The sequence below is a fragment of the Camellia sinensis genome, chromosome 8, assembly GCF_055761805.1.
Source record: "Camellia sinensis isolate YWXY chromosome 8, ASM5576180v1, whole genome shotgun sequence".
NCBI lineage: Eukaryota > Viridiplantae > Streptophyta > Magnoliopsida > Ericales > Theaceae > Camellia > Camellia sinensis.
This window is the reverse complement of record NC_138968.1, coordinates 163024344-163051920: the sequence shown is the minus strand read 5'-3', so window position 1 is coordinate 163051920 and position 27577 is coordinate 163024344. Positions and strand designations below refer to the sequence as shown.

Below are 27577 nucleotides of genomic sequence, written 5' to 3'. Positions count from 1 at the left end.
GCAATCCAGCTAGTAGGGCTTCATATTCTGCCTCATTGTTAGAGGCCTTCTACCCAAGCTTTAGAGCCTACTCCCAAATGAATCCTTCTGGAGATATGAGTACCACTCCTGCCCCCGATCCTCGGTTATTGGATGATTCGTCAACGTAGAGCTACCACATGTTCCCAAGAAAGAGTTTCCATGCTTCTAAAGCACACTATTTACTTAGTTCGGTGGTGCATGGCGCCTGTACTGAGCTGGAGTTTTAATGTTCGATGCTCTGGGCAGGGGTGAATTCAATAACAAAATCTGCCTAGACCTGGGCCTTGATTGTTGTTCTAGGCTGATACCATATGTCAAACTCACTAAGCTTAATCGCTTATTTCGCCGTTCGGCCAGAGAAATTAGCTCGGCCGAAGACAGATCTGAGGAGGAATTCAGTGATGACATTGATGGTATGACCCTAGAAGTAGTGTTGTAGCTTCCTAGAGGCAATAAGCAGAGCGTAAGCCAGCTTTTCCAGCGGTAGATGCTGTGTTTTGGTGTCTGGGAGAGTCTTACTAATGTTGTACACTGGTCTCTGTTCTTTGTCAACTTCACGAATTAGTTTGCGCTTACCGCATGATCTGAAACTGCCAGATATAGGTACAACTCTTTGATTAGTTCTGGAGTGGAAAGGAGAGGTGGTGTACTGAGATATTTCTTGAGGTCTTGAAGCACTTTAGTGCATTCAGGGCCCCAGTCGAACACAAACTTTTTCCTCAATAGCTGAAAGAAAGGCTTTATCCGATCCGATGACTTGCTGATGAATCGGTTTAAGGCTGCTGCCATTCCGGCTAGTTTCTGTAGTTCTTTGGCCTTTGTCGGTATCCCGATTTCTTGTATTGCTTTGATTTGAGCCGGATTTGCCTCGATTCCTTTGTGAGTCACCATGTACCCCAAGAACTTCCCTATTCCTACCCCGAAGGCACATTTCGAGGCATTGAGGTGAAGTTGATGGGTTTTCAGGATGTTGAAAATTTCTCTCAGATCTGTGAGGTGGTTTGTAGCAATCTTTCTTTTCACTACTATATCATCTATGTAGGCTTCCATAGTCCGATCGAGTTGCTTTTTGAACATCTGAGTTACCATTCACCGGTAGGTTGCTCTGGCATTCTTAAGGCCGAACGACATTACTTTATAGTAGTAGATGCCTGTTAGAGTAATAAATGCCGTCTTCCCTTAATCCGGGCTGAATAACGATATCTGGTGATAGCTGCTGTAGGCATTCAGAAAGCTCATATGCTCATGCCTCGTTGTAGAGTCTACTAGTTGGTCTATTGTAACAACCCTGATCCATAATTAACATTTACCTACGATTTCATATGTCTAATAAGTTATTAAGATCAAATTTTGAATTAATTATACGTGTGTTGCATTATTTGTGTTTATATCTGTTTAACGTAGGAAAATCTATTCATGTTTCTATTTTGATTTGCAAATTGAAGGCCTTATCGGCATCCAATTTAGAAATTGACTTAATTTATGTGTTATTTAGGATTTATAGAATTTTGTGGTAGGTTTAATTGAAATTCAATTCGGAACAATTAAATTAGAATAATTAGTACCCAATTGATTAATTAATTAACAAATTAATTAGGCCATTAGCCAGGCCTATATAAGGCCACCTTAACACCTCTATTACACTTTTGCACCCTCATTTCCTCTTCCTTGAGCTTAAAACGTGTAGAGAGAGAGAGAGAGAGAGAGAGAGAGAGAGAGAGAGAGAGTTGAATTTAAGCAAAGGAATTGCTAGAAAACTTGGAGATTGGCTTGGAACTTCAAACAATTACCCTTATAGAGCATAGTTGATCATCTAAGGTAAGAAATTCAACCTTCTAGTGTAGTCAATTAACACATGAGTTTAAAGAATTAAGTTGTGTAATGCTAGAATTGAGCTAAAACGAAGGAGTTTAGATTATTCCATGCATGTATGTTTATATCATGGCATCTTGGAAAAGTTTTCAAAGAATTCTTCCATACATGTTATCATTCTACCTTAGCTTTGATAATTCATATTGTTTTCCATCAATTCATCTCATTTGATCATGTTTTGGAAGCTAAGAACTCAAGTGAATATATGCACGACAAGTTCATATCATGTTCTTACATTTCAAGTTGAATTCTTGCATATTTTATATACTTTTGGGCCTTGATTTCATGAAATGATCTTCAAATCATAATATTCTACAAGTTCTTACTTGTTTTCCAGAATTTTGGCCCAAGAAGATGAGTTTTGAGGTGTGGAATTCGAGTTTTGAGCAAAGAAGAGCAATCTGGAAATTTCAGAATTTTGCTCTCCGCTCGAGCGTGAGATTTTGCGCTCGAGCGGCCACCTTTGTTTCTGCATCTTCGCTCGAGCGAACTTCAGTTCGCTCGAGCGTGAAATGCATGCTCTCAGAAGTTTCATATTTTTGCAGATCGCTTGAGCGGCGAGAGTTGCGCTTGAGCGGCGAGAGTTGCGCTCGAGCGGGGGCATGAGTCTTACGCTCGAGTGACCATCAAGCGTTCGTCGAGTGTGAAAATCACATAACCAGTACTTTTTCAAAGTTTGCAGAACGCTGGAGCGGAGGAAGTTGCGCTCGAGTATCCCCTCACATTTTGCATGTCCGCTTGAGCGAAGAAATCTACGCTCAAGTGGGGACCCTATTTTCAGAAAATTCGATCAAGTGTTTTCAAATGTATTTTTTTTATCCCGATTCCATCCTAGGCATTCCTAGGCTAAGATTAAAGAATAATAATGAGGGTAATATGTAGAAACACACTATGAATATAACATAATGAGTTAGATATATTCCAATGTATGTTTCAAATGTGTATTTGTTATGTGTTAATGTAGGTCACGTGCCGTAAACTGTTTGATTAGTCTGCTCTGTCTATTTGCATCCGAAGCTAACTGTGAGTAATAACTTAATAAAGCTATGTTTAACTTTATTTACTTTCTCTATGATAAAATAAGATTTATTTTCTGAAATGATATGTTATGTATAATAAATGATTGTCCAATTTCTAATAATGTATTCGTGGCATCCTTAGCATCATGTGATATCTGTCAGCTGTTACTCGGTATCAGAGGTTCCATCATGGAACTTAATATGTCTGCAATCTGTTACCCGTACCGGAGGCTCCATCATGCGGCTCAGCATGTTTATTCTCTATTACCTGGATTTAGAGGTTCCTTTATGGAACTAGTTACTCATAACCACCATATGTTCTGCATCTATTCTGTATCTACTCTGTTAGCGCTAATGGATGTACCATATATAATTAAGGATGAACTCTGAATTCTGTGTATGATTTGAACAAGGATATGAATATTAATTTGTTTATGAATCTGAATTATGATTTTTGAATCTGGTATGGACTTCATTCATTATATCCTTTACTCTGTTATTATTCACTGGGCTTCCGCTCACTATTTATATTATGTATGTAGGTGATCAGGCATGTGACCAGACTCAGAGTTGAGGACCTGACGTCTCAGTTTTTGTCAGCCAACCTTTGTGCCTCCTAAGGAGGTTTTGGAGTCAAGTTTAGTGGCTATTTTTGTGAATGTACTAGACTTTGTTTTTTTTTGATTTTCGAGCAAGATTTCTGATAATATGTTCATGGAGTGATGTGTAAATACTGTATTTTTTGACGTCACTCGCAAGGTTATAAAAGTTTTTAAATTATCTGTCCCATGTATGTTTTCACAACTCAATGGACTACGTATATTTTGTATATTTGCTTCCGTAGCCCCTAACTATATGTTATTTTGTTAAGAGGCCTTTGGTAATCTAAGAATTACTGGCTGGTTACAACACTAAATCTATAGGGGCAGGTTTGGATCGTGACCTCTATGCGAGGCAGATAGAAGCTGTCTTTTGGACAAGCTCTGTTGAGGGAAGTAAAGTCGACACAGACTTTCCACTTTTCATTTTTCTTTTTGACTACGACTGTATTGGACAACCATTGTGGGTATTGAATTTCTCGGATTGCCCCCATTGTTAGGAGTTTGTCGACTTCTGCAATTACTACTTCGGTGTGCTCAACTGAAGATCTTCAGCTTTTCTACACAATGGGCCGAGCAAAGGGGTTGACGTTGAGTTTATGGTAAGCAAATTCTGGATTCAGCCCCGGAGTATCATATGCTGACCATGCGAATACCTCCATATTGTTTTTCAGCAAATCCAACAGCTGAAGTTTCTCATCAGCGCTTAGCGAGGTACTGATAAGGAAGTACTTTTCTGGGTCATCTTCTTTTACTAAAACTTTCTCCAGATCTTCTACTATCTTTTCAGCTTGGGTTCCTCTGACATCTTCCAGGACCGGTTGTTTTGCTACTTCAACTGTCTGAACTTGATTGCAGAGTTGTTTAGCCTTTATGGCTACCATAAAACAATGCTTTGATGCAACTTGGTCCTCTGAGATCTGTTCTACTTCGTGTTCTGTCGGGAAACGGATGAGCTGGTGGTAGGTTAAGGGGACTACTTCCATTTGATGAATCTAAGACCGACCAAGTGTTGCGTTGTAAGGAGACGGTGTGTTAATAACCAAGAATTCTATCTGAAGGGTCTTTATCCTCGTTACAACTGACGACACTATCCTACCAAGTGGCCATTCAGGCTACAAATTAAAGTCGACCAGCGAAGTTTCTGTTGGGGTGAGGTGCTGCTCAGAGAGATCGAGCTTCCTGAACAAGTCGTAATACAATATATCTGCTGCATTACCCTGGTCTACCAAGACTCGTTTCACATCAAATCGTTTCCCAATTCCCACAGTTATAATCAATGCATCAGTATGTGGGTGCTGAATTCCTTCTAAGTCCTTTTTAGTAAATGAAACAGTACATTGGACCTACTAACGTGATTTGTTGAATCTGCACAGCTTTTGCAATTTCTTTCTGAAGTGTCTCTTATCCTTCGTGACTGGTTGTGCCATGAATTACATTTATGACCAATCGAGGCTGATGCTTTGCATTTGGTTCTGTTGGGGGATTTCCCTGCTCGGTCATAATTTTGTCTGGATCAATGTATTCTTGGAGGTGCCCAACAACTACTAAGTCCTCCAGGTGTTGCTTCAGTGCTCAGCAGTTCTAAGTCATATGTCCCCTATCTTGATGATCGATGCATCTAAGCTTTTGGTTGCGCCGAGCTGGGTCTCCTAGCATCTTTGGTGGCCAAGTAAAGAATGACTCTCTCTTGATTTTTTTCATAATACGATAGATAGGTTCCTTGAAGACTGTAACAACTGCTTCATGGGATTTAGACTTGTCTACTTCGTTCATCGCGACTCCTTGAGCTTCCCCTCGATCTGCTTTTCTTCTATTCCCCGGCGTTGCCTGTTCGGTAGATGCCACCTCGATGGGGATCTGATAATGTTCAAGGCGAGCGTATTGCTCAATCCTGGCACATAAGTCCTTCAGTGTTGTGGCTGGGTATTTGGTAAGTGATTGTCTCAAATTGCTTTTCGAACTCAGTCCATGTTTAAAAGACATTACAGCTATTTGTTCATTGCAAACATTTTTCTCCAAATCATTATACTCTTCCCAGTACCTTCTTGCATAATTACGCAGTGTTTCTTCCTATTCCTTTCGGAGACCGAACAAGGTGTTCGGCTCTTTCGGGATTTTGGTGTTAGAAACAAATCTGGCCAAGAACTCTTCAGAGAGCTGCTTCCAGTCGTAAATCGATCCAATAGGGAGACGATCGAACCATCAAAGTCCGGATTCTCCTAGGCTAGATGGAAAGACTTTGCATATTAGTGCCTCATCTTGGCTCTATAAGGACATCATCTGCCGGTAGTGGCTGATATGTGTTAGAGAGTCTGACTTCCCATCATATGACGTGAATTTTGGTGGAGTGAACTTCTTGGGGGGTCTCATAGTTTCAATATCTGGGGAGAAAGGAGAAGAGACAAGCCGATCCAATGCTTGGTGCTCCCTTTGATGGATAGTACGATCAAGGTGTTGAGCATAACGCTCTCGTCATTTTGTCTATTCCCGACCAAGCAAGTACGGAGATCCTGAGGAGGATACTCTGTCTGCTGGCTGGCCATTTTTTGCCTCTTAGCTTTTCTCTAGTGTGAACCATGGGTGTGGCTGCTTGTTGCTTTACTTTTCACCGGGATTGGTTGACTTTGCTGTCCAGATTCGTTTTATGAGGGCCTTTTTCACTAGTGGTTCCAAGAATGGGCTCCTCTGACACAGACGAGAGGGTTCTGCGTCAGTTCTATTCTCTGCCAGGTCGCCCATCATCCTTTTAAGCTGTGTTTTAAGTTCTTGTATCTCCATTCTCATGGAATCGATGATACGATCTCTATAATCTTTCTCTAACAAAAAATTGTAGGAAGAACCACCAGCAAAGGGCTGTCGATGCTCAATAGATTCTAGATTTCGGTTGTTGTTTTCGGTCTACTCCTCTAGAACTGTTGGCAATGCCATGCCCTTATCTTTCGTCTTCTCCATTTGTGGAGTCAATGCCGATGGTGTAATATCCTCAATTCCCATTGCTGAAATCAAATGCAGAACTCGATGAAAGGTCCACACTCATCGCACCAATTGTGCATACCAAATACTACACTAGATGATTATGGACCGGAGCTTTGCACCCGACTGGACTATCCAAGAATCGAAACCCTGTAACAGTGAGCACCGTTAAAGCTGTCCGACCGAAGTTGGTCGGATAGCCCTTCCGGTGTGAGAATAAGTGATTGGAGAAGATGTAATGTGCTCTTTAAGTGTAGAGAGTTGGGTTTAAGTGAGTATAGTATAGCTCAACTTAGTTACCTTCAATGTGAAGTCCTTGTAGTTTATATAGAACTCCTTACTTGTTGCCCAAGCTGGTTTCATGAGACTTTGGTGCTGTCATGCTCCCTTTAACATTGCTCGAGGGAGGGGACCATGAGGTAGTTGACAATGGATGACTATACTCGTTGTATTCATGCTGATAACATACCAAATTCCCTTGATCAACCATTTCTGTGATTCTAGGGGGAGGGGACCAGTTGAGGTGGCAGCCTGTATATGCATGCATTCATAGCATCCATGTTTTTCTAAGAGGTTCCCTTAGCTTGGTACCGTTGTGCCTCAGCTCAGCCCTTTGTAAGACTACTTATAGAGATAGGCTGGCCCATTTAGATATCTTTGTGTGGGCTCAGCCCACTTTGGTTTTTGGTGATGGGTTCGGCCCATCAGTTTGGTCCAAAGATTGCGTCCTGTAGTTCGGCCCAGCCCAACATCATGGCTAGACTGACCTTTCCACTACGAGTTGGGCCTAAGTGCTTGAGGACTTGGAGTGGACTGTTGATCATGGAGTTGGGCTTGATTGGCTTACCCTTATATTTACTTGACCCACTTGGACTTGGGTTTAATGGATTGGGCTAGCCCAAGGCTTGGATCTGACTCGCTTATATTTTCCCCCTCAATTTGCCCCCTAGATTGTGCTAAGGTTCCCCTTGGGGGGAGCTATTGTCCAGTACCCTAAGCGTCATGTTGCTTTGGATCCGCCCCAGTTTGGCCTTGGTGGCGGTTCGATCATGATACATGCACTCTGCATATGTTCTTTCATGATGACACGTGGCGCTATATTGGTGTGTAGAAGTAGTGCGTCGAATCCATATAGAGGGGCATGATTTTGTACTTTCACGCCGGTTGAGGGTAATAAATGCCCTTGGTGTGTCAATTCAAACCCCTTCGTTTATCTCTGAATTTCAGGATACCCCAAAACCCTTTCATTATTCCACCTTGCTCCTGATGGCGCTCTGCCCAGACTCCTACCGCCATTACTGCCTCGTTCCAATCTCAAGGATTTTCGCTCGTCGCTGTTCCTTTGTTGAATCTCTATAAGTTCCCCTAAAACCTATCTTTTCTTTTGCTTTTCAGTGCTGATCACCCTTATTGGCCCTTGCGCCATTGTTTTCAGCGACTGGTTCTATCTTTTGCTTAGTTGAGTTTTGTCCCTACCCTACTAGGTCTAGATAATGGGAAAATTTTAGCGTTGGTGGATACTCCTAAGGTAATGGCCTTGTTCCGCCGTGACTATGGTATCTCTGAGGATGTGACCCTTTCGCTGGCGAGAGTTGACGCCCAGTGCATGGGTACCGGAAACACTATTGTTTTCCCCGTCGCTGCCATTGTTGAAGGAGGGGTCTGGTTTCCCCTTGATCCCTCAGTATGCCATTTCCTACACCAAGTTTAACTTATCCCTCTACAAGTGTCGGTAAACTTATTTTGAGTCGTTTGTGGTGTTTCCACTCTTAACAGGCGGTTGGATCTGAACCTGGACATATGGGACATTCTGGGTTGTTACACTCTTTCACATAATAGATCATAGCACCTATTACCTCCGTGTTCGTTCAACTGACTGTCACCTTGTCACTGACTTACCTGATTCCGACAAACACAATGACGATTTCTTACAAGTTGGTGGTAACTGGGAGTTCCCTACTAGGACCGAGTTCCAATATGAACGGATGCCCTAAAAAGATGGCTACCCAGGTCTGAGCTCTGTGCCCTAGTATTTCTGTACTTTTGTTTTATTTAAATCTTGTGCTAATGTTGTTCCTCATCTCTGCAGAGGCTTCCCGTTTTCAGCGCAGGCCGAACCGTGGCAACATTGAGGCGATTAAGGCCGTTTTAAGATACAAAAAAAGGTCTGCCCCTGAACTATTGGATTACCAAGCAAATACTGAACCACAATCCCGAAAAAAGCAAAACTTGTTCCATCCCTTCTCGATTCTGATACTAAAACTGACACACCCCCTGCCCCTCAAGTCACAAACCGCTATTGTGGCCAAAGTTTATCTGTTGATAGGACACGTTCTCCTGTCCCCAGTTTCGCAGGGGGTGGATCAATGTCAAAATGGAGAGTGTTAATAGTTCTAAAAGAGGAGGCTTTTGGCTCCTCTTCGGTTTTGGAGGCTCCTCTGGTCAACACCAAGCCAAAGAGACTTATGGATGTAAAATTGGAGATAGGAGCCCGTGGCCTTTCAGTCGCTGTTACCGAACCCGCTGCTTCAATCGCTGAAAGGGTGAAGAAGAGGAGGAGGGAGACTGGTAAGGCCATAGTTGAAGAGGCTTCTGAAGATCCTGTTGAGGATGAGTCTTTTGAGAAATGGGAGCCGCCGATGCTTCATCAGGGCAGGCCTATTTCTATTTCTGACTCAGTTGTTGCTTTTGGAGACTTCGCTTTTGATTAAACCAAAACCCTATTTATGCCAGTGGATATGGTAGATCATAACGGACCTCGGGACATCTCCATTTTGAAGGGAACCCTTCAAATGATGATTGCTATGAGTGCTACTTTATTTCTTTTTGTGTTCTTTACTAGTTTGTATCGTTTTCTTTCCTTTGATATTTGTTTCTTTGCTGCAGTGTATCCAGAGGATACATCTGTCCATCACTTGAGCTGAGGAACTAGAGAAGGCCGTATTGTAGGCTGCTATGAATGCAAAGAGCTTGACAACAAATTTGGAGGCTGAGAAGGAGGGACGCAGGATTGCTGAGAGAGAGTTGTTCTATCTGAACAAAGTTGTCGCTTCTGTTGGGAAGTCCAAGGAAGTTGCTATTGAGGTCCAGGCCTAACTCGAAGGGAAAGTGGCTGAGCTGGAGGCAGTTATTGCAGTGATGGTTGCTAAACGCTCAACTTTAGAGGCCAAACACTGGCAGCAGGGCTGGGATGAAGCCGAAGCTGCTTACAAGGAGGAGGTGTTGGTACTTTGTGACAAGCTCTTCTTGAAGGGCTGGATGAGTGCCTTGGCTGCTGTTCAAATTCCTGAAGACTCTTTTTTGTTTCAGAGCGTTCCAGTTTCCTCAAAGTCCTTGGGTTTGAAGGCAGCTACCACCCCTGCTACTCCTCCAGCAAGGATTTCCCTAGGAATTGGCTCTGTAATCAAAACTCCTAAGAGCGGTGTTGCAAGTGAAGCAATAGGTGCTGAAGGGAGTGGGGACTTGGAGATTGAGGCTATGGGAGATGTGGTTAAGGAGGCTCCTGTTTCCCAGGATGTTGGAGCTGTCTCTATTTTTCCTTTCCAAGCTGATGTGGACAAAATTATGAATGATGCCTCTAAAGTTCCTCCTACTAATGAGAGTTTGAGTGGTTTTCGTTTGAAAAAACTTGAAGTTTGTTCTTTTTCTTTTTTGATACACTGGAGGTCAATCTTCTTGACGAGTTACCCCATTTGATGCTTGTTGAGACAAATTTTCTTTTTGTTGCTGCTTTTGTAAGGCCAGCTGTGCCTTGGTTGAATGATGGAACTTTTTCTTGTTAATATTTACAATCTGATGCTTTGATGCTTTCTTATGCTAATGCTTGTCTTGTCTATACTGTTTGGCCTCGGCCTAGCATTGTTGGGACTACACGGCCGAATTGATGCTTGGTCTGGTCATTTGATATGCTTGGCTGGAGCTAAGTAAGATTGGCATTGTAGATCTTTGCCCTTGGACATATCTTACTGAAGTCTGTTTCAGCTTGGAAAGTAGGAGTGTACTTGAAGAGAATGAAAAATATAGAGAAGTGAAGTCTTACTCAAGGAAATGAGCTCTTTACTATTTTTCTTATGGATTTATGAAGGAGTTATGGAGTTAGAGATGAAGTAGGCAAAAGAAGAAGTTTAGGCAACGAAGATGGAGAAAATTTACATGCTTTATTATGTTGGCTTCAAAGCCAATTTATAGAATACAACTTACATATACAAACAAAACCATAAAGTCCTCCTAGTCTACTATCATTATTACATTGTAGAAAATTTGCACACCAACACGTCAAAATTTTACACCTTTCTTCCAAAGGCTATAAGCCTAGACATAGGCTTGGACAAAAGTTTTACAAAAATTAAATACAAGATAAAAAAAGTCTTGATGACAATAAAAATCTACCATTATTGGTGATATTCTGACACTGCGATTATATACACAATTATATACATTGTCTACCCTCCCTGGTTTTCAAAGAGATAGACTGTTATAGATAAGCTTTGGCTAAGCTGATTTGTCGTGTAGCGTTGGCTGAAAGGATTTGGCTGATCACTTTCTGCCTAATAATGCAGGTTGCTCCACGTGTCCTAGATAAGGTTGGAGTCGATCAGGAGACAGCTACATGTGATAGTGGGGTCCACTATGCTTCTATCCTCCTGATGAGATTGTCATATTCTTCATCAATCTCTGATGGAGGGGAATCCAGATCCTGACTGTATTGCTCATTCTGAAAATGTTCTACGTCATCTGCGGTCATGGCTAGTTCCAACGGAAGATCCAAATTATTTCTCTTTTTGAGAGTTAATAACAAATCAAGAGCCTCATTAATTTGTGTGGGAGACCTTTGATATGTTATAGGAAAATAGGTTACAAATAGTATTCTACCATCTGTGGCCATGAATGGTAACTTTGCTGAGCCATAGATGTTGGACACTGCTTGTGAAACAGATGTTAGACTGTCTATCCAATATTCTGTCAAAGAAAGTTTTTGGATATTTTCCAATCACTCTTTTCGGCGATCTTCATCTAAATAATCATCTTCAAATTCAAAATCTTCAGTTTCTTTAAGATACCAAATCTGGTATGGTTGGAAAAAATGTTCTCGTTCTCGCTAACCAACATTGCTGGAGATCCAGAAAGTAAAATATTTGCTCCATCGGAAGCCTTTTACTATCCATGAGAGCATTGATTTGATGATCATTGGATAATCTATCCATTGGATTGGATCTAAAATTTGAAAAATAACTTAATTAGTTGTTCCCCAATCTATGTCTTCAAAAAACCACATGCCATGGTTTGCCATGATAGTTATTTTGGGAATTCCATCTTTCAAATTTAATTTATCATAAGATCGTTCTAAGATTTGTCTAATCTTATCACGATGATCTTCAACTCGATTTTTGGTTAACATAAAAATTTCTTTTGGAAGCAAAGTTCTTGCTTTTTCAAAAAAGACAAATTCTTTTTATTTATTCAAAAACTGGATCAGAAAACTCATTTGATATAAGGTTTGATAGCTGAAGAAAATTGTTTATTTTTTCAAAATTAAAATCTTCATCCCAATTCATTTGTTTAAGGATATTGAAACAAAGATTTTGCAAATCTTTTAATTTAGCTGTTTGCTTAGCTAATTTGTCGGCCAGAACTCCCATGTGTTTTTGAAATTTCACTTTGTTGTCTACAATGTGAGTTTTCCAAACTCCATTGAGTTCTGTATAAATTTCTCTGGATATACCAGCGTTGAAAAAATCCTTTAACTCAGATTTATCTGGTTTAGATGTCTGAATATTAGTTGAAACTGGATTTGTTCTCATTTGACAAAAATTCTTTTGATAAACAGGCATAGCTGGTGCACTGTAAAAACTTTTTTTAGCTTTGGTCATGCTATCATATGATTTATGACTGGCTCCTGGAAATCCGCAAACTTGCTGATTGGCTTCATTCCAGCCTATGTAAATTCCAGGTTATTTTCCTAAGAATATAACATAAACTCTTTCTTGTCTGGGAATTGCTTTTTTATCAATTGTCACCCAATCACCTCGAGCGGGTTGTTTACCCTTATCCATTGTTTCCTCTTGGTCTAGAGGTCTTCTGCAAAAATTAAAATTACTTGTTTAGTAATTTAATTTTCTGAAATAATTTCTACTAAGATAATATGCAAGAAAATTGTTAGTACCTTTAAGATGTTCAACCTCAAAAGTATATTCAGAAATTTTATTATACCAGGCTAATCGTCTTCCTTGCTCAGTAGGTTTTTTATTGATTAAGAAATCTCTTACTGCGTTATTATCAGTGCGTACAATAAAATTTTCTGGGGCTAAATAAATATGAAAACTTTTTATTGCTAATTTTATTGCAAGTAATTCCTTTTCAAAAATAATATATTTCTGTTCATTTGGTTTAAATGTTCCAGAATTATATCCACAAATTAATTCTTCTTTTTGTAATTTTATGGGTATTGGATTTTTTCTTGGTCTAATCCTATTTTTTTGATAAACGTATCTCTTTATCATGCCATAAATTACTGGGTATAGCTTTAAGAACATATCCCCAACATGCTTCTGAGGCATCTGTTTCTAAAATTAATTTATCACCTGTTTTAGGAAGATAAACATCTGGTAACGTTTTAACATTTTCTTTAATTTGTTTAATTAAGGCAACATCTTCTGCTGTCCATTCAAAAATAACATTTTTCCTTAATTTGGTTAACCAAGGAATTTCTATTTTTGAAAGATTTTTAATAAAATTTCACTCATAATTTAAAATGCCTAATAAACTCTGTAATTTATTATATTTTCAAGAGTATCAGGAAAATCTCGTACTTTGGACAAAATATGTTCTTGTAATTTTAAACCTTTATGGTTTAAAATTATTCCTAAAAATTCAATTGACTCTTTTTCTAGTTCAATCTTTTTTGGAGACAATAATTCCATGTTTTTGGAATTTTTCACAAAGTAATTTTAAATATTTCTTATGCTCCTCCTGGGTTTTAGAAAAGATAAGTATATCATCAATTTAAACTACACAACAATCTTTAAAATCTTTAAAAATTGTATCCATCTAACGTTGGAATACTTGTGGTGCAATATTTAACCCAAAAGGCATAACATTCCAGTGGTAATATCCTCTAGGTGTACTGAAAGTTGTTAATTTTTTTGACTCTTCAGTCAATTCAATTTGCCAAAATCCACTTTTACAATCAAATTTGCTAAAGATTTTTGATCCTTTGGTTAGGTTAATCAAAACATCTTTTCGTGGAATAAAATATCCATCAAATTCTAAATTTTCATTTAGCCGTTTATAGTTGACTACCATTCGGGCTTTTCCTTTTTAATTTCTGCATGGTTTCTTACCATAAAAGCTGGGCTGGAGTGAGGGCTTCTAGTTTCTTCAATTAACTTTTTGTCTAAAAGTTCCTAGAGTTGAATATGAAATTCATCTATATCTTGTCTAGTATAGATCATTAGTCTTACTCTAATGATAACATTAGGGTCTTTCAATTTTAAACTACAATAACGTGGACTACGTTGCCATAATTTTAATGGATGTTCACTAAAATTTTCTTCTAGAATTTTATAAATCCAGTGTGATTCATCAATAGTTTTAATGATGGGAGTTAAATCACTACGTGGGACGGACGCAAACTCTTTATCACAAATATATTTATGTTGTTCTAACAATGGAATATGAATTAAGACATTGTTTATGCTTAATGAAATGGCTTTTTTTTCTGTATTTGCATTGGAAGGTATTTATATATAAAATTGTTTCCAAGAAGGAAATCTCCATGCATATACGGAAAACATAAATTTTTTGGTATAATGAACTTGCTATCATTTACCAAATAGTTATATTTTTAGCCTTGAATTGTATGGAAGTATGGTTGCCATCAATTCTAGTAACCAAAATTGGATGCTTCATTAATGTCTATTTTTCTTTTGGTATGGCATTCTATTTACATGAGCTGACTGTAACTCCTGTATCTATGAGAACATTGAGGCTATAGGGTTTATAACCTGCAAAATTAAATGTTCCCAATACATATGTATATCTTCTTTTTCCTTGGCTAGGAGAAAAAATAATGTCATCATTTTTTGTTTGAAAATGATACATATATGCAAACTTAATATGTTTAAGTTGTTTTCTTGTTCCTGGAAAAATAGGAATCTGAACATTGTTTGAAGTAATAGATTCTTGATTAGAATTATTACTTGATTCTCCGATGCTTAATTTTGAAAATGATTTGTTAGGAAAATATATTTCAAATACAGAAGTTAGTCTTTTAATTTTTGGAACTGTATTTTCAATATATAAATTTTTTCCTGATGCCTGCATTTGTAATTGTGCAGGATTTTTTGTTTTAGAAGATTCTTCTTGTCCCACTAGGCCATGGATTAATCATTGTCGAGGGACTTCTAAATCGCTCCAATTCATTAGACGATGTTGTATTACCGTGTCAAATTGTCTTGGTTCAAAGATTTCAATGATTTTATTATCGTTTGATCTTGTTTTTGTTTTAGGAAATTTATTTAATTCGTGAATTGTTTTCCAACGAATAGCCAAATCATAGGAATTTGATTTCATTCCTAATCCTTGTGTTTTAATTCTTATTCTGACTGTATCTTCAAGATTAGGATCATTTATGGAAATAAAGAAATTTGGTCTAACATTAAACCAAACTACTCCATTAGCCAAATTAGATTGGATTTCTCCAATGATTGCTTTCATTGGGTCAGAAAATCTTTTATCAAAAATTACTGCCAAAATAGGAGTATCTGTCCCTTGGCGAAATAAAGCTGTTATGGTTACTTGAATTAATCCAATATGAATATATTAAATTTCAGGATATTTCTTTTTCCATCTTGCAACATTTTTCTTATAAAAAAAAAGAATATTAATATTTCATTCTTCTGACCATTTTACTTGAGTATTACCACTGTATTGTTCAAACACTCTTGCTGAAAAGAAGTTGAATTTTGAAAGCTTATAAATTTCTGGAACAACAACTTCTTGCATTTTTTCGAATTTTACAAATTCTTCGTCAGTAAAAGTTTTTTCTTTTCCGATTACATCTCTACGTCGAATTGCTTGTAATTCTTGTTGAGATATACTATCTGCTTCTTGAGATATTTCTTGACTATTATTAGTCATCATGAAGATTAGTTCTTCATCTGAACTTTCTTCATCACTAGAAATTTCGTATAAGATTTCTTCTTCATCAAAATTTCTTCGCCATATATTATTTCAAAATTTTGTTCTTCAAGAACTTTGATCATTTTCTTTGCACTTTTTCTCCTTTTTGGGCATTCAGGTGCATAGTGACCTTCTTCGTTACTAATGTAACATTTACAAGTTTTCTTTTTTGAAACACTTGTTGGTTTCTTTTTTCGAATATACTTTTTCTTTTTTGAAAAAGTTTTGTTCATTTTCTAAGATTTCCATTCATATTTTCTGCGTTTTTTGGAAAATCTTTTTCGTTTAGGAAATGTATTACAACCAATTTTTCAATTTTCTTTTAAAATTTTATCACAACATTTTTGATCGTATTTGAGTTGGAAATTTGATTTTTTATTTGTTTTTTCGCCTTTGCTTCTAGACACCGATCTGCTATCAGTCTTAGAACATAATTAATGCGAAAACCATGATTACCATATTCTTCCTTCCCCATTTTTTTGAGAAAATTAGGATATGTTTTAATACATAACTCATCCCATGGATTAGGGAGTTTATGGAAAAATTGATCTAGCCAGGGTTGATTTGCTGGTGGATCAATAAAATAATAATATTTTTTTAAAAATTTGAACATAATCTCCAAAAAGACAAATATTACATAGTTCTAATTTAGTCAAAATATAATTTGCATCTGCTTGCAAATCAGTATCTCCTGCAAAACTACATAAATTTTCTTTTATGATTTTTGCAAATTCAGCTAAAATTGTGTCAAGTGTGAGAAAATTTGTCAACAAAACTGTTTTTTGACTTTTTCCAATTTTAGATTTTTCCCAATGTCTTAACCATTGCAACACATCTCCCTAGAGAGTTGTTGCAATATAATCACAGAATTTTTCCTTTGACCAACCATTTTTATAATTGGTAATAATGATGGACAAGGATTGTGCCCAATCATCAATTGCTCGTTCCTGATCCTTAAATGGAACATGTGACAAGTCTAAATAAGTACCATTTTGAGTTATTGGATACTTATGATTATTATCGTTTCTAGATATTACTGGCTTAGGTGTAGGATTGGAGGTACTTCTAGTGTTAGTATCATTTTTAACTTCATTTGTCTGAATAAAGTCAAAATTTTCTCCATCTTTCTATGTGCCAAATAATTCGGGATCAATTAGCTCTTCTGTCTTTCTTTTCCCTTTATTTATTTCTGGTGAAATATCTTGATTTAATGTTTCTTCAGATGAGGATGATTGATTGTCATCATCATTAGTTGACGTATTAATATCATAATTAAAGTGTTGTAAAAGGGCTTCATGGTCTAGATAAGTTTCTCTTATCTGATCTAGTAGCCTATTTCTTTCATCGATACCTAAATTTGGGTCTTTATATAATTTTCTCCAATAATCCAATATTTCAACAATAATTTCATATTCAGTCCTATTATAGGTATTGGTTTGAAGTACCATAATATCTTCTGTACCATAAAATAGACTAGGAATATAATTATCTCCTGGACTATTCATTCCATCATTGTTTATGAAAGATATAATTTCTAATTTTGTCACCAAATTGTTTATTTAATTTTTTGCTTCTTTGTTTAAGTCAATATTTATTATAGAACCCAAATTGTCTATTTTAGATTCTATAGACTCAACTTTGGTTTCTAGATAATTTTGATTTATTTTTTGATTTTTATCTAATTTAGAAAACCAAGAACACATAATATCAGTAATATTATTTAAACCAGAACACACACTATTTATATTTGCAGACTCTTTAGTAATATGCAAACTATAGTCATATTTATTATTAACAATATTTTTTGTATTTTCAAAGCATATTATATCTTCAGGGTTAATTGCCATTATAGATTGTTGTTGGTACCTAAGACTCTCCTAGTGTATTTATCCGGTGCCTAAAACCTCTCTTTATGATCTTAACGACTTAATCATGGCGAGTAGTCAAAAGATCTTAATGAGTATATGGCCTTTGACATACACTAAGCATATAGGTTTTACAACAATTATAAATGAAATAAATAATTATGAAGATATAAAATACAAAGGATATACAATTAAAAACGTTGACCAATTTTTTTTTTTTTTTTTTTTTTTATAATATAAAGCACATCATACACACTTATATATATCAAAATTTATACATAGATAGAAATACTTACATAGCTTTATCTTGCTTTCAAAAGCTCTTCGCCAAGCTCTGATACCAATTACAAAAACAAAAAAGGAAAGGAGCCTTTTACTATTTTTGTTATGGATTTATAAAGGAGTTATGGAGTTAGAGATGAAGTAGGCAAAAGAAGAAGTTTAGGCAATGAAGATGGAGAGAATTTACATGCTTTATTATGTTGGCTTCAAAGCCAATTTATAGAATACAACTTACATATACAAACAAAACCATAAAGTCCTCTTAGTCTACTATCATTATTACATTGTAGAAAATTTGCATACCAATACGTTAAAATTTTACACCTTTCTACCAAAGGCTATAAGCCTAGACATAGGCTTGGACAAAAGTTCTACAAAAATTAAATACAAGATAAAAAAAAGTCTTGATGACAATAAAAATCTACCATTATTGGTGATATTCTGACACTGCATTTATATACACAATTATATACAGTTCTGAAAAACAATTGTTTGCCCCCACCTAGAGCTGAGTAAGATTGATGCTACGAGTGTGATCCTGAAAGGAGTACCCAAGTCAGTTCCAACTTGTTTTTTGTACGGAGTAGTGCTAAAGTATTGATGAATTTATAGTTAAGAAATTCTGCAATGTCCAAAAAAGAAAATGAATAGTGAAAATTCATTAGTGTGGTTTCCATTAAGTAATTTCACTTGGCTAAGGTCCATTTTAGTTGCCAAACATAATTCCACCAAGCAATTCCACTTAGCATGTCTGAGTGCTAACAAAAACTAAATTATGTTCAGTCACTTTGAGACGAAGTCCGTTTAGTTAAAATCAAAGCTAAATCCGTTTGGTTAACACCATAGCTAAGTCCGTTTGCTAAACACCAAAGCTAAATCCGTTTGGTAAACACCAAAGCTTAGTTGGTTTGGTAAACATGCCCCCATGGCTTAGATTAAAATAATCTGTTCTGACCTCAAAGCTACATAGGTGTTAAAAACAAAAAGTTCAAAGAAGTGAAGAAACATTCTCATTAAGCAATAGATAAATGCTTGTACACTTGATGGACAAATTTTGGGGGTATAGTCTATTGATAATATTTCTTGAGGTTGGCTACATTCTAGGGCCGAGGTATGGCTTTGCCCTTGATATTTTCCAAGTAGTATGCTCCGTTCCTAGCTACAACTGTAACTTTGTAGGGACCCTCCCAGTTAGGTCCTAACTTCCCTTTGCCAGATACCTTTTTGTGGTACATGACTTTCCTCAGAACCAGCTTTTCAAGTGTGAATTGTCTTGGGAAAACTTTCTTATCAAAACTTTTGAGAAGCTGCTGCTGATAGGCAACAAGTCGAATCAATGCTGCTTTTCTTTGGCCTTCCGCCATGTCTAGAGCTTGTTCTATAGCTTTCTCATTATTTGCATCTTCAAACAATTCTGATTGGAGGTTTGGGAGACTGACTTCGAGTGGAATAACAACCTCCATTCCGTAGGTTAAGGAGTAAGGTGTCTCCCCTGTTGAACACCGTGATGTGGTTTGGTAGACCCATAATACATGGGGCAACTCTTCAACCCAATTGCCTTTTGCACTTTCAAGTCGCTTTTTTAGCCTGTTAATGATGGTCTTGTTTGATAACTTTACCTGCCCATTGCTCTGTGGGTAGCCTAGAGAGTAATTTCGATATTCAATCCTGAGATCGGCACAGAACTTCCTAAAAACCTTTCCGTCAAACTATGTTCCATTGTCTGCAATCAGTACCCTAGGATGCCGAAACGGACCACAACATTCCTCATAACAAACCGCTTTGTGTCTGCTTCTTTGATGCTTGCCAGTGCTTCAACTTCCATCCACTTAGTGAAGTAGTTGGTTGCAGCAATAAAGAAGCGTCTGTTCCCAGTCCCCCGTGCCAAAAGTCCAACGATGTCTAACCCCCACTAAGCGAAAGGCCATGGGCTAGTAAACGGAGTAAGATTTTTAGTTGGCTGATGAATTAGCGGAGCAAATCTCTGACACTTATCACACTTCTGCACATACTGCTGTGCATCTTGCTGCATCTGTGGCCACCAGTACCCATAAGTGAGGGCGCGGTTGTAGACGTCCCCGAACGTCCCTGGAGGAAATCCCGTTTTGTTCATTTGGGCTTACTACAGTTCAGGACTCAATGTCACGGTCCTATATCTAATATCGCGGAGTGCAATGCAAGACCAATGAATCATCAAAGAGTCCAAATCTGGCAAATCGTTTTGAAAAACTGATTTTTAGAAAGAAGTGCCAAACATGGACTGTTTTTCCAGATACAGAGTCGCCACCTAAATATTTTACTTTGGGAAAATTTAGGAAACCCTGACTCGTGCCTAAGGCCACGTGTCCGTCATCACCAAAGTTGCCTCGGCTCGGGAACTTGGGCACCATTAGGGAAGGTCACTTCATGAGCACCCCCGCTTGCCCGATCAAAGATCGGCCCCTACTAACCACGATATCGAGTTTTGAAAACATTATGTGCTCTTATTTCGATTATTAGCCTAGAATTACTATGTGATGCACACAACATACAAGTATAAACTGGATCGTTTGAGTTGGAACAAAACATTTCATGTTTGTTTATTTGAAAGATGGTTTGATGGTGCTACTCGCAAGTAGGCTAAGACGTGGATTTGCCACCCTCAAGTGGGCTTAAGAAAACATGATTTTACCACTCTCAAGTGGGCTTAAAACTCTCAATTGTTGAATTGTTTCAATTCAAATAACCCAACCTTCATCCACAGGCATTCAGGCAGTCATATCACATAAGCAAATAGCCTCATGGTAAGCATGCTATCATGGCTGTCACTCACACGCATGCAAGGATGCTAAAGCATAAATACTTAGCGAGTACTCCAAGCCAAAGAAAGAAGCTAATTAGAAATCATGCATAAATCCTAACTATGCTGAAATGCCTAATACAATACATGCAAAAATGCAACTAAGATAGGCTCGGCTATTCTAAAATGGCATATGAAATGCAACAACTGATACACATATTCAACTCGGAATTGAAATACAATACAGTTAGTATGATGCGCCAAGCCCGGTGCATGCAAGACTGTAACACGTCCGTGAGGGACCCCACTACAGTTCGGACTCGATTTGTGTCACGGTTCTTAATCTGAACCAAAGAATCCAAATCTGGCAAATCATTTTGAGAAAACAGATTTTTGAAAGAAGTGCCAAACATGGACTGCTTTGCTAGATACAGAGTCGTCACCTAAATATTTTATTTTGAGGGAATTTAGGAAACCCTGACTCGGTGCCAAAGGCCACGTGTCCGTCATCACCAAAGTTGCCTCGGCTCGGGAACTTGGGTACGATTGGGGAAGGTCAGCTATGAGCACCCCCTCTCGCCCAATCCGAAGATCGGCCTCTACTAACCATGATATCCAATTTTGAAAACGTTATGCGTTCTTATTCCGGTTATTAGCCTAAATTTACTATGTTATGCGCACAACAGACAAGTATAGACCAAATCGCCTAAATTGGAACAAAACATTTCATGTTTGTTTCGGAAATGGTTTGCTACTCACAAGTAGGCTAAAATGCAGATTTTGCCACCCTCAAGTGGGCTTTAGAAAAAAATGATTTTGCCACTATCTAGTGGGCTTAAAACTCACCGTTTTAATGCATTATTCCAATTTAGGTGATTCCACCTCCATCCACAAGCATTCAAGCAGTTATATCACATAAGCAGCTAGCCTCATGGTAATCATGCTATCATGGTAACACTCAAACGCATGCAAGGATGTTAAAGCAAAAGAACTTACAGAGTACTCCAAGCCAAAACAGAAACTAGTTAGTAATCATATGCATGATCTTAGTTCATGTTAAGATGGCTAATGCAACACATGCAAAATGCAACTAAGATAGGCTCGGCTAATCTACAATGACATGTAAAATGCTACAACTGACACGTATTCAATTTGAAATTAAAATATAAATGCAGTTAGAGTGATGCGCCGAGCCCGATGCATGTAAGACAAATGTGTAAATGCACGCATGCATAGCATAAGGTATGCTAATTTAAATATGTCCTAGTCTACCATCATAAGCGGGTAAATAAAAGGGAGGAAAGACGTGGGGTTGGAAGACATACACACACTCATGCACACTTATTACACAATTGCCCTCGCTCGGAGGGTCCGAATAAATATTACAGTCCGAATAAATAATACTAAATTAATTATTACAAAATTTCTAATCTAATTAACAAATTAAATGCAAAGAGAAGATGGCCGCAGCCCCCCGCCTTGGGATGCGTGAATGATGCATGCTCGGATTTATCTTGCCCCGAAAGCCCGTACCATACCACTGCTGCCTCTGTTTACACTGCCCTGCTTTTCTAAAAACTGCTAAAATCCTGGGACAGGTTCCCTGAACCCTGTAGGACACCATCGGTTGAAGGAAATACCCACCGGCCATGGAACTTATCCATCGGCTGGGGTTTCATATTATCGGCCACCAATCCATGGCCGGTCGGCACTCTACAGTGCCGGTCGGCAAAAACTCCCTGCAGAAACTGGTTTTTGACAGCAACAAGGACAGACAGTGTATGGCATGAAATTTCAAGCAAATGTATGCGCAGGCACACTCCCTATTATGCAAGGGACTCAAGGGAGCATGACCCTCGACCCTCGGGCCATCAATCATGCATTTTGATGCGTGATGGCCTAAGGAGCCAAGGTTGCAATTCAATGAAAATGCATGCAACATATAAAGGAATACCAAAACCCTATCATGCCAAAGTCAAGGGCCTCGGTGACCGAGAGTTGAGACGCGTTACATCACTTGTAGTATGAACACTTCTCCCCCCTCACACTTGGTTTGACACCCCAAACCAAGCAATGTAATGCATGTTATGCAAACATGGCTCGAAAATGCAACATATCACTAAAATACAAAGCATGCCAAATGTAATGCAACATATCATGGCAAGCATGCAATGTTCCTAACATGCAATGCTACAATGCAACTATCATACAATGCTAATATGGTACAATGCAAGCATGCGATTAGAGGCAACAAGTCACGCATACAACCATGTCCGAGAAGGGACTTAGACTGAAATGGGAGGCCTCAAACACCCCCCAAAACAGTGGCCAAAAGTGTCTCAAGTGATGGACAAAATGCACTACAAGCATGCAAGTCAAAAGGGGCCCAAGGCTAAGGCATAACAACAGGGCACTCCACTACCACTAACCCAAACAAGCATGGCAAGAACTATACAACCCAAAAACAGAATTTTAGCATGTAAAATAGCTCCAAAACCCGCTGGTATGGCAGCCCTAAAATGACCCAAACACATAGGCATACACAATGCACATGTCAAGGCATGAAAACACAACACTTCAAGGCATTGAAAGAGGCACAAAGGACAATGTAATACCACATTATATGGACTGGAATATGATCTCAACTAATGCCAAATGATGATAATAGGCCAAGCTAGGCATGTTAATGATCCATACACTCAAGGCGCATGATCCAAAATGCAAACCAACAGACCTCATGCATGACAAAATATGGTCAAGAACTTCACAAAGTGAAGCCAAAATATGAGAGCATGGTAGTCAAAAGTCATGATGCATTTCTAGGCACAAACAAGGGAATACAAAGCAAGTATGTTGAGCATGCAAAGGGCCACCAATCCGACCAAAATCAGAGATAACATGTGACCTAAATAGCACCAAAAACATCTGATATGGAGCCAAAAACAACCAAGCATATATGCTACCCTTATGAGCCCAAAACATGCACAAATGAGACACAAAGGGAGAGGGGTGTCCCTCCCCTATACAAGACTTCAAACCATATTCTTCACCACTGAAAATCCATTGGATTTCAGTGGTGAGAAGGCTAATACAACAAAGCAAATAAGGCTTAAAGAAAAAGACACCAAAAGGGGCCAAAAGAGACCTAAGAGGGGGGGGTTTCGACCCCCAATGCCAAAACACCCTTAATGAAAGTTCTTAAGCATGAAAATATAAGACTTTTTTTAGTTATACACAAAGCTCAAATCAATATGCAAGATAGGTCAAAAGCCAATGCAAGATTGGGGAAAATAAAACAAGAAACTCACCCTTGAAGAACACTTCAAGAATAGTTGGTCCAGCCACCTTTTTCTGACCAAAATCAGTCCAAAACCTTAAGAATCAACCCTCAATGTCTCTCAAACTCGAAGCAAGGTGTGGTAGTGTGTGTCATAGTGCAAAACTAAGGTAAAAATGCACTTTTAGGCCACAAAACACACACAAGGGAGGAGAGAGAGTAAAATATAGAGAGAGAGGGTGTATATATCAGATATATATATGTATAAGCTCTGGTTTTTCTTTCAAAACCACCAACCCTTGACAATGGGAGAAGAGGGGTCCTCATATAGGCAAAGGGAAATGGTTTAAGCTTCTCAAAGAAGCTAAGTGAAAGGGGCAAAGGGGGCAAAGGAGTCAAGGTTTCTTAAGGAAGCTAGGATAGCTGGCCAAGCTTCCTCAAGAAGCTTGGCCAAAGGGTTCAACCTTCTAGAAGGAAAAGGGGTGCAAAGGCTCAAAACAGCCACTTCATGCACGGGGAGGAGTGTTGGTGCATTCCAGCTGGCACAGTTGGCATGCACCAAGTCTGAAGGGTGCAAAAGGGCCACACCGGCTAGCAAAAAAAGGTCACCGGCCAAAACAAAGTGCCTGTCGGCAAAATATAGTGCCGACCGGCCATTGGTTTTAAGAAACCACTGCTGGTGGCACCAATAAACTGCCGGTGATGTGAGGGGACAGCCGGTGGGGTGTGGGAATGGCCAACAAGCCATTCCCTGCCTTTCAAGGCAAAAACACAAGTGTTTGGTGCAAAACCAGACACCGAAAAGTCGAGTCGAGAGATCCTGAGGCGAGGCGCGCAGCCGAGACCTCCGGGAACTCGAGACGAACACAAGCACGGATGATCACCGAGTGTTCCAACGGTGACGTCCAAGTCTTGAGGACGGTCAAAAATGGGGTGTCTACAAAGACAGATAAATGGATGCAAACATGCGAGCATAAGTATGCTAATTGAAACGTGCCCTAAACTAACCATCATAAGCTGGTAAATAAAAGGGAGAAAGACGTGGGGTTGGAAAGCATGCATCACACACACACGCACACTTATTACAAAATTGCCCTCCTCGGAGGGTCCGAATGAATAGTACAGAATAAACTAGTTAATCTAAGCTAATTAAACTAATTATTACACAACATTAATTAATTAACGAATTAACTAAGTAAGTAAGGAAACTAGTATGCAAATTAAACAAAATGGACTGCCTCAGCTCTGTTCCGAATGATAGGGATGCATGCATGCTCAAGTCGCCTTGTCGGGAAATCCATCGCGATGCCTCGATTTGCCTCTGTTTGCAACTGGTCCCAGAACACTATACAAAGCTCCAGAAGGTTGCTGACCAGTTTTTGTTGCTGGTTTCCGGTTTGCTGTAACAGAGAGTGAGAAAGGGGCATGTCAAAGTATTTTCAACATATGTGTGCATGATCACTATCCCCATCATTGCACAAGCTCCAGGGAGTGTAGTCCTTGATCCTCGTGCCACCAATCACGCATTTCGATGCATGATGGCTGAGGAGTCAGATTGCACGACTCGATGTAAAATGAATGCACATATAAACACAACAAGGCCTAAATTCCATCATGGGTAATCCGGAGTGTCGGCGACCGAGAATCAAGGCACGTTTCGTCACTTGGAGTACGAAACGTCCCTCGTTTCCCGTGTTTAGACTAAACCCTATTCCAAACACAATGCAATATACATGGCATAGACAATACGACTAGCATGCAACCCTAAACGCAATGCAACCTAATCATGCTAGCATGCGAGGGATGATATGCAAACATGAAACTAGCATACACAATGCTATGAACGAAGAATGGCATACTCAATGCACATGAACTATATGGCATACGCAATGCACATACGAAGATAGACATGCACGAAGACATGAACAAGGCATACACAATGCGTCGATCAAGCATGCGACAACATGGATATGGCATACATAATGCAAGATGGACTTAAACTAAAATGAATGGGCCTCAGCCACACTCAAATCAGTGGCCATACATGATGAAAATGAAGCAACAACACACATGCGAACTTGCACAAATGCAAGGGACCAAACCTAAGGCACAAAGTGCAACTCCACCAAAGCATGGTAAGCATGAAATATGACATACAATCACATATTTTTCAGCTCTGAAATGACATGCAAGATGGTCTCGAATCATGCAAACACCTCACACAATGCATGCTAGATGGCCCAAATACCGAAACTAGTGAAGTGGATTACACTATAGGCATGCAAAGCAATACTCAAATGGCCAAACCAGCCCCAAATAGTCCCTATGCAGGCCAAAACAGTAGCAAATATGGACTAAAATGATGGCTCGCAAAGCATGGAAATGAAACTCATGCATTGGTCCAAAAATGAGGTATTCATGCATAACTCTCAAACACATTTAAAGAGTGGAAAATATGGGAATACGACATACATGTAAGCTCTGAAATATGATTCACAATGATGCCAAAACATGGAAACACCTCAAAATATGCATGCAATAGGCTTCCAAACTCAAAGCTAGACAAGGGTATTGAACTACAACCATGCATAGAAAACATCATTTGACCATGAGGCCCAAAAACAGAGCTAAGGAAGTCCAAAACATGCACAAAATCAGTTTAAGACATGGCCAAAAAGTGCTAGAATCAAAGGCCAAAATAGCATGCAATGTAAGCTAGTAAAGAGGATTTGCACTACAAGCATGTGAGGCAATCAAGAGGCCACTAAATCAGAAAAATTCAGAGGTATGACATGCTAAATAAAGCTAAAAAAACCACTGAAACATGGTTAATGCATGCAAGAATGAGATGCTCCTTTGATATGCTATGAAGAGGGTTATTCTATACATGCAAGATGGACATCCAATATGGCAAAACAAGCTCTGGAAAGAGCCTATGCAGGTCCTAAAAACCACCAAAAAAGGCCTGAAACAAGGCTTGGAGGCATGCAAGTATAGGCTCCTTTGTTAGGCCAAATATGCTAGAAAACAAGACAAGGAGGGAGTGGGTCACCGCTCTCTGATTTTGGCTCTCAAAACAGCATATTAACCACTAAAAATCCTCTAGATTTCAGTGGTCAAAAGGCCAAACAAAGATCAATACAAAAGCCTTCATGCATGGCTCAATACAAGGAAAAATGAAGCATGCAAGGGGGTAGATGACCCCCAACAACAAAGTGACCTTAAAAAAACATGAAAAGGACCTCAAAAAAAGACTTTTTTCAGTTTACACCAAAGCTCAAATATGCTTGCAAATATGGCTAAAAGATGGAGCAAAATAAAGCTTAAAAGAGGGAATAGTGTGTTACCCTTGTAGTTTCAACAAAACCAGCAGCTTCTTGGACAAAAAACCAGCTCTTTGAGACCTCTCAAGACCCTCCAAGAACCTTAGATCAATGGTGAAGGTGTGTGGCTATGAGGTGTGGTGTTAAAGGCCAAGAACAAACACCCTTTCTAAGCCTAGAATGTAGAGATATAGAGAGATATATGTGCTTTTCCTTAGACGAATTTTTTCAATCTCTCTAAAGGAGAGGGAGGCCCTCTCTTATAGAGAAACAAGGGGGTTCAAGCTTCTTGGAGAAGCTAGAGCAAAAGGTTCAAGCTTCTTGGAGAAGCTAGAGCAAAGGTTCAAGCTTTTTGGAGAAGCTAGAGCAAAGGTTCAAGAGGTT

The 27577-nt window shown here is 38.8% G+C and overlaps 1 protein-coding gene across 1 annotated transcript; it reads right to left on the bottom strand.

The window, feature by feature from the left end:
- Positions 1–18914: 18914 nt before the first annotated feature.
- LOC145798239 (uncharacterized) lies at positions 18915–19639 on the bottom strand. The gene is made up of 2 exons (XM_082885747.1): positions 19593–19639; positions 18915–19482 (listed from the first exon to the last, which is right to left on the bottom strand). The coding sequence occupies exons 1-2, from the start codon at positions 19637–19639 to the stop codon at positions 18915–18917; spliced, it is 615 nt and encodes a 204-aa protein (XP_082741873.1).
- Between the last annotated feature and the right edge of the window lie 7938 nt (positions 19640–27577).

What these genes read in the sequence shown, in the direction of transcription:
- LOC145798239 (XM_082885747.1), bottom strand. Translation starts at nt 19,639, where the DNA reads ATGGAAGTTGAAGCACTGGCAAGCATCAAAGAAGCAGACACAAAGCG. An exon ending in AAAGAAGCAGACACAAAGCG is followed by an intron (nt 19,483 to 19,592) that starts GTTTGTTATGAG and finishes TGCCGATCTCAG; the next exon opens with GATTGAATATCGAAATTACT.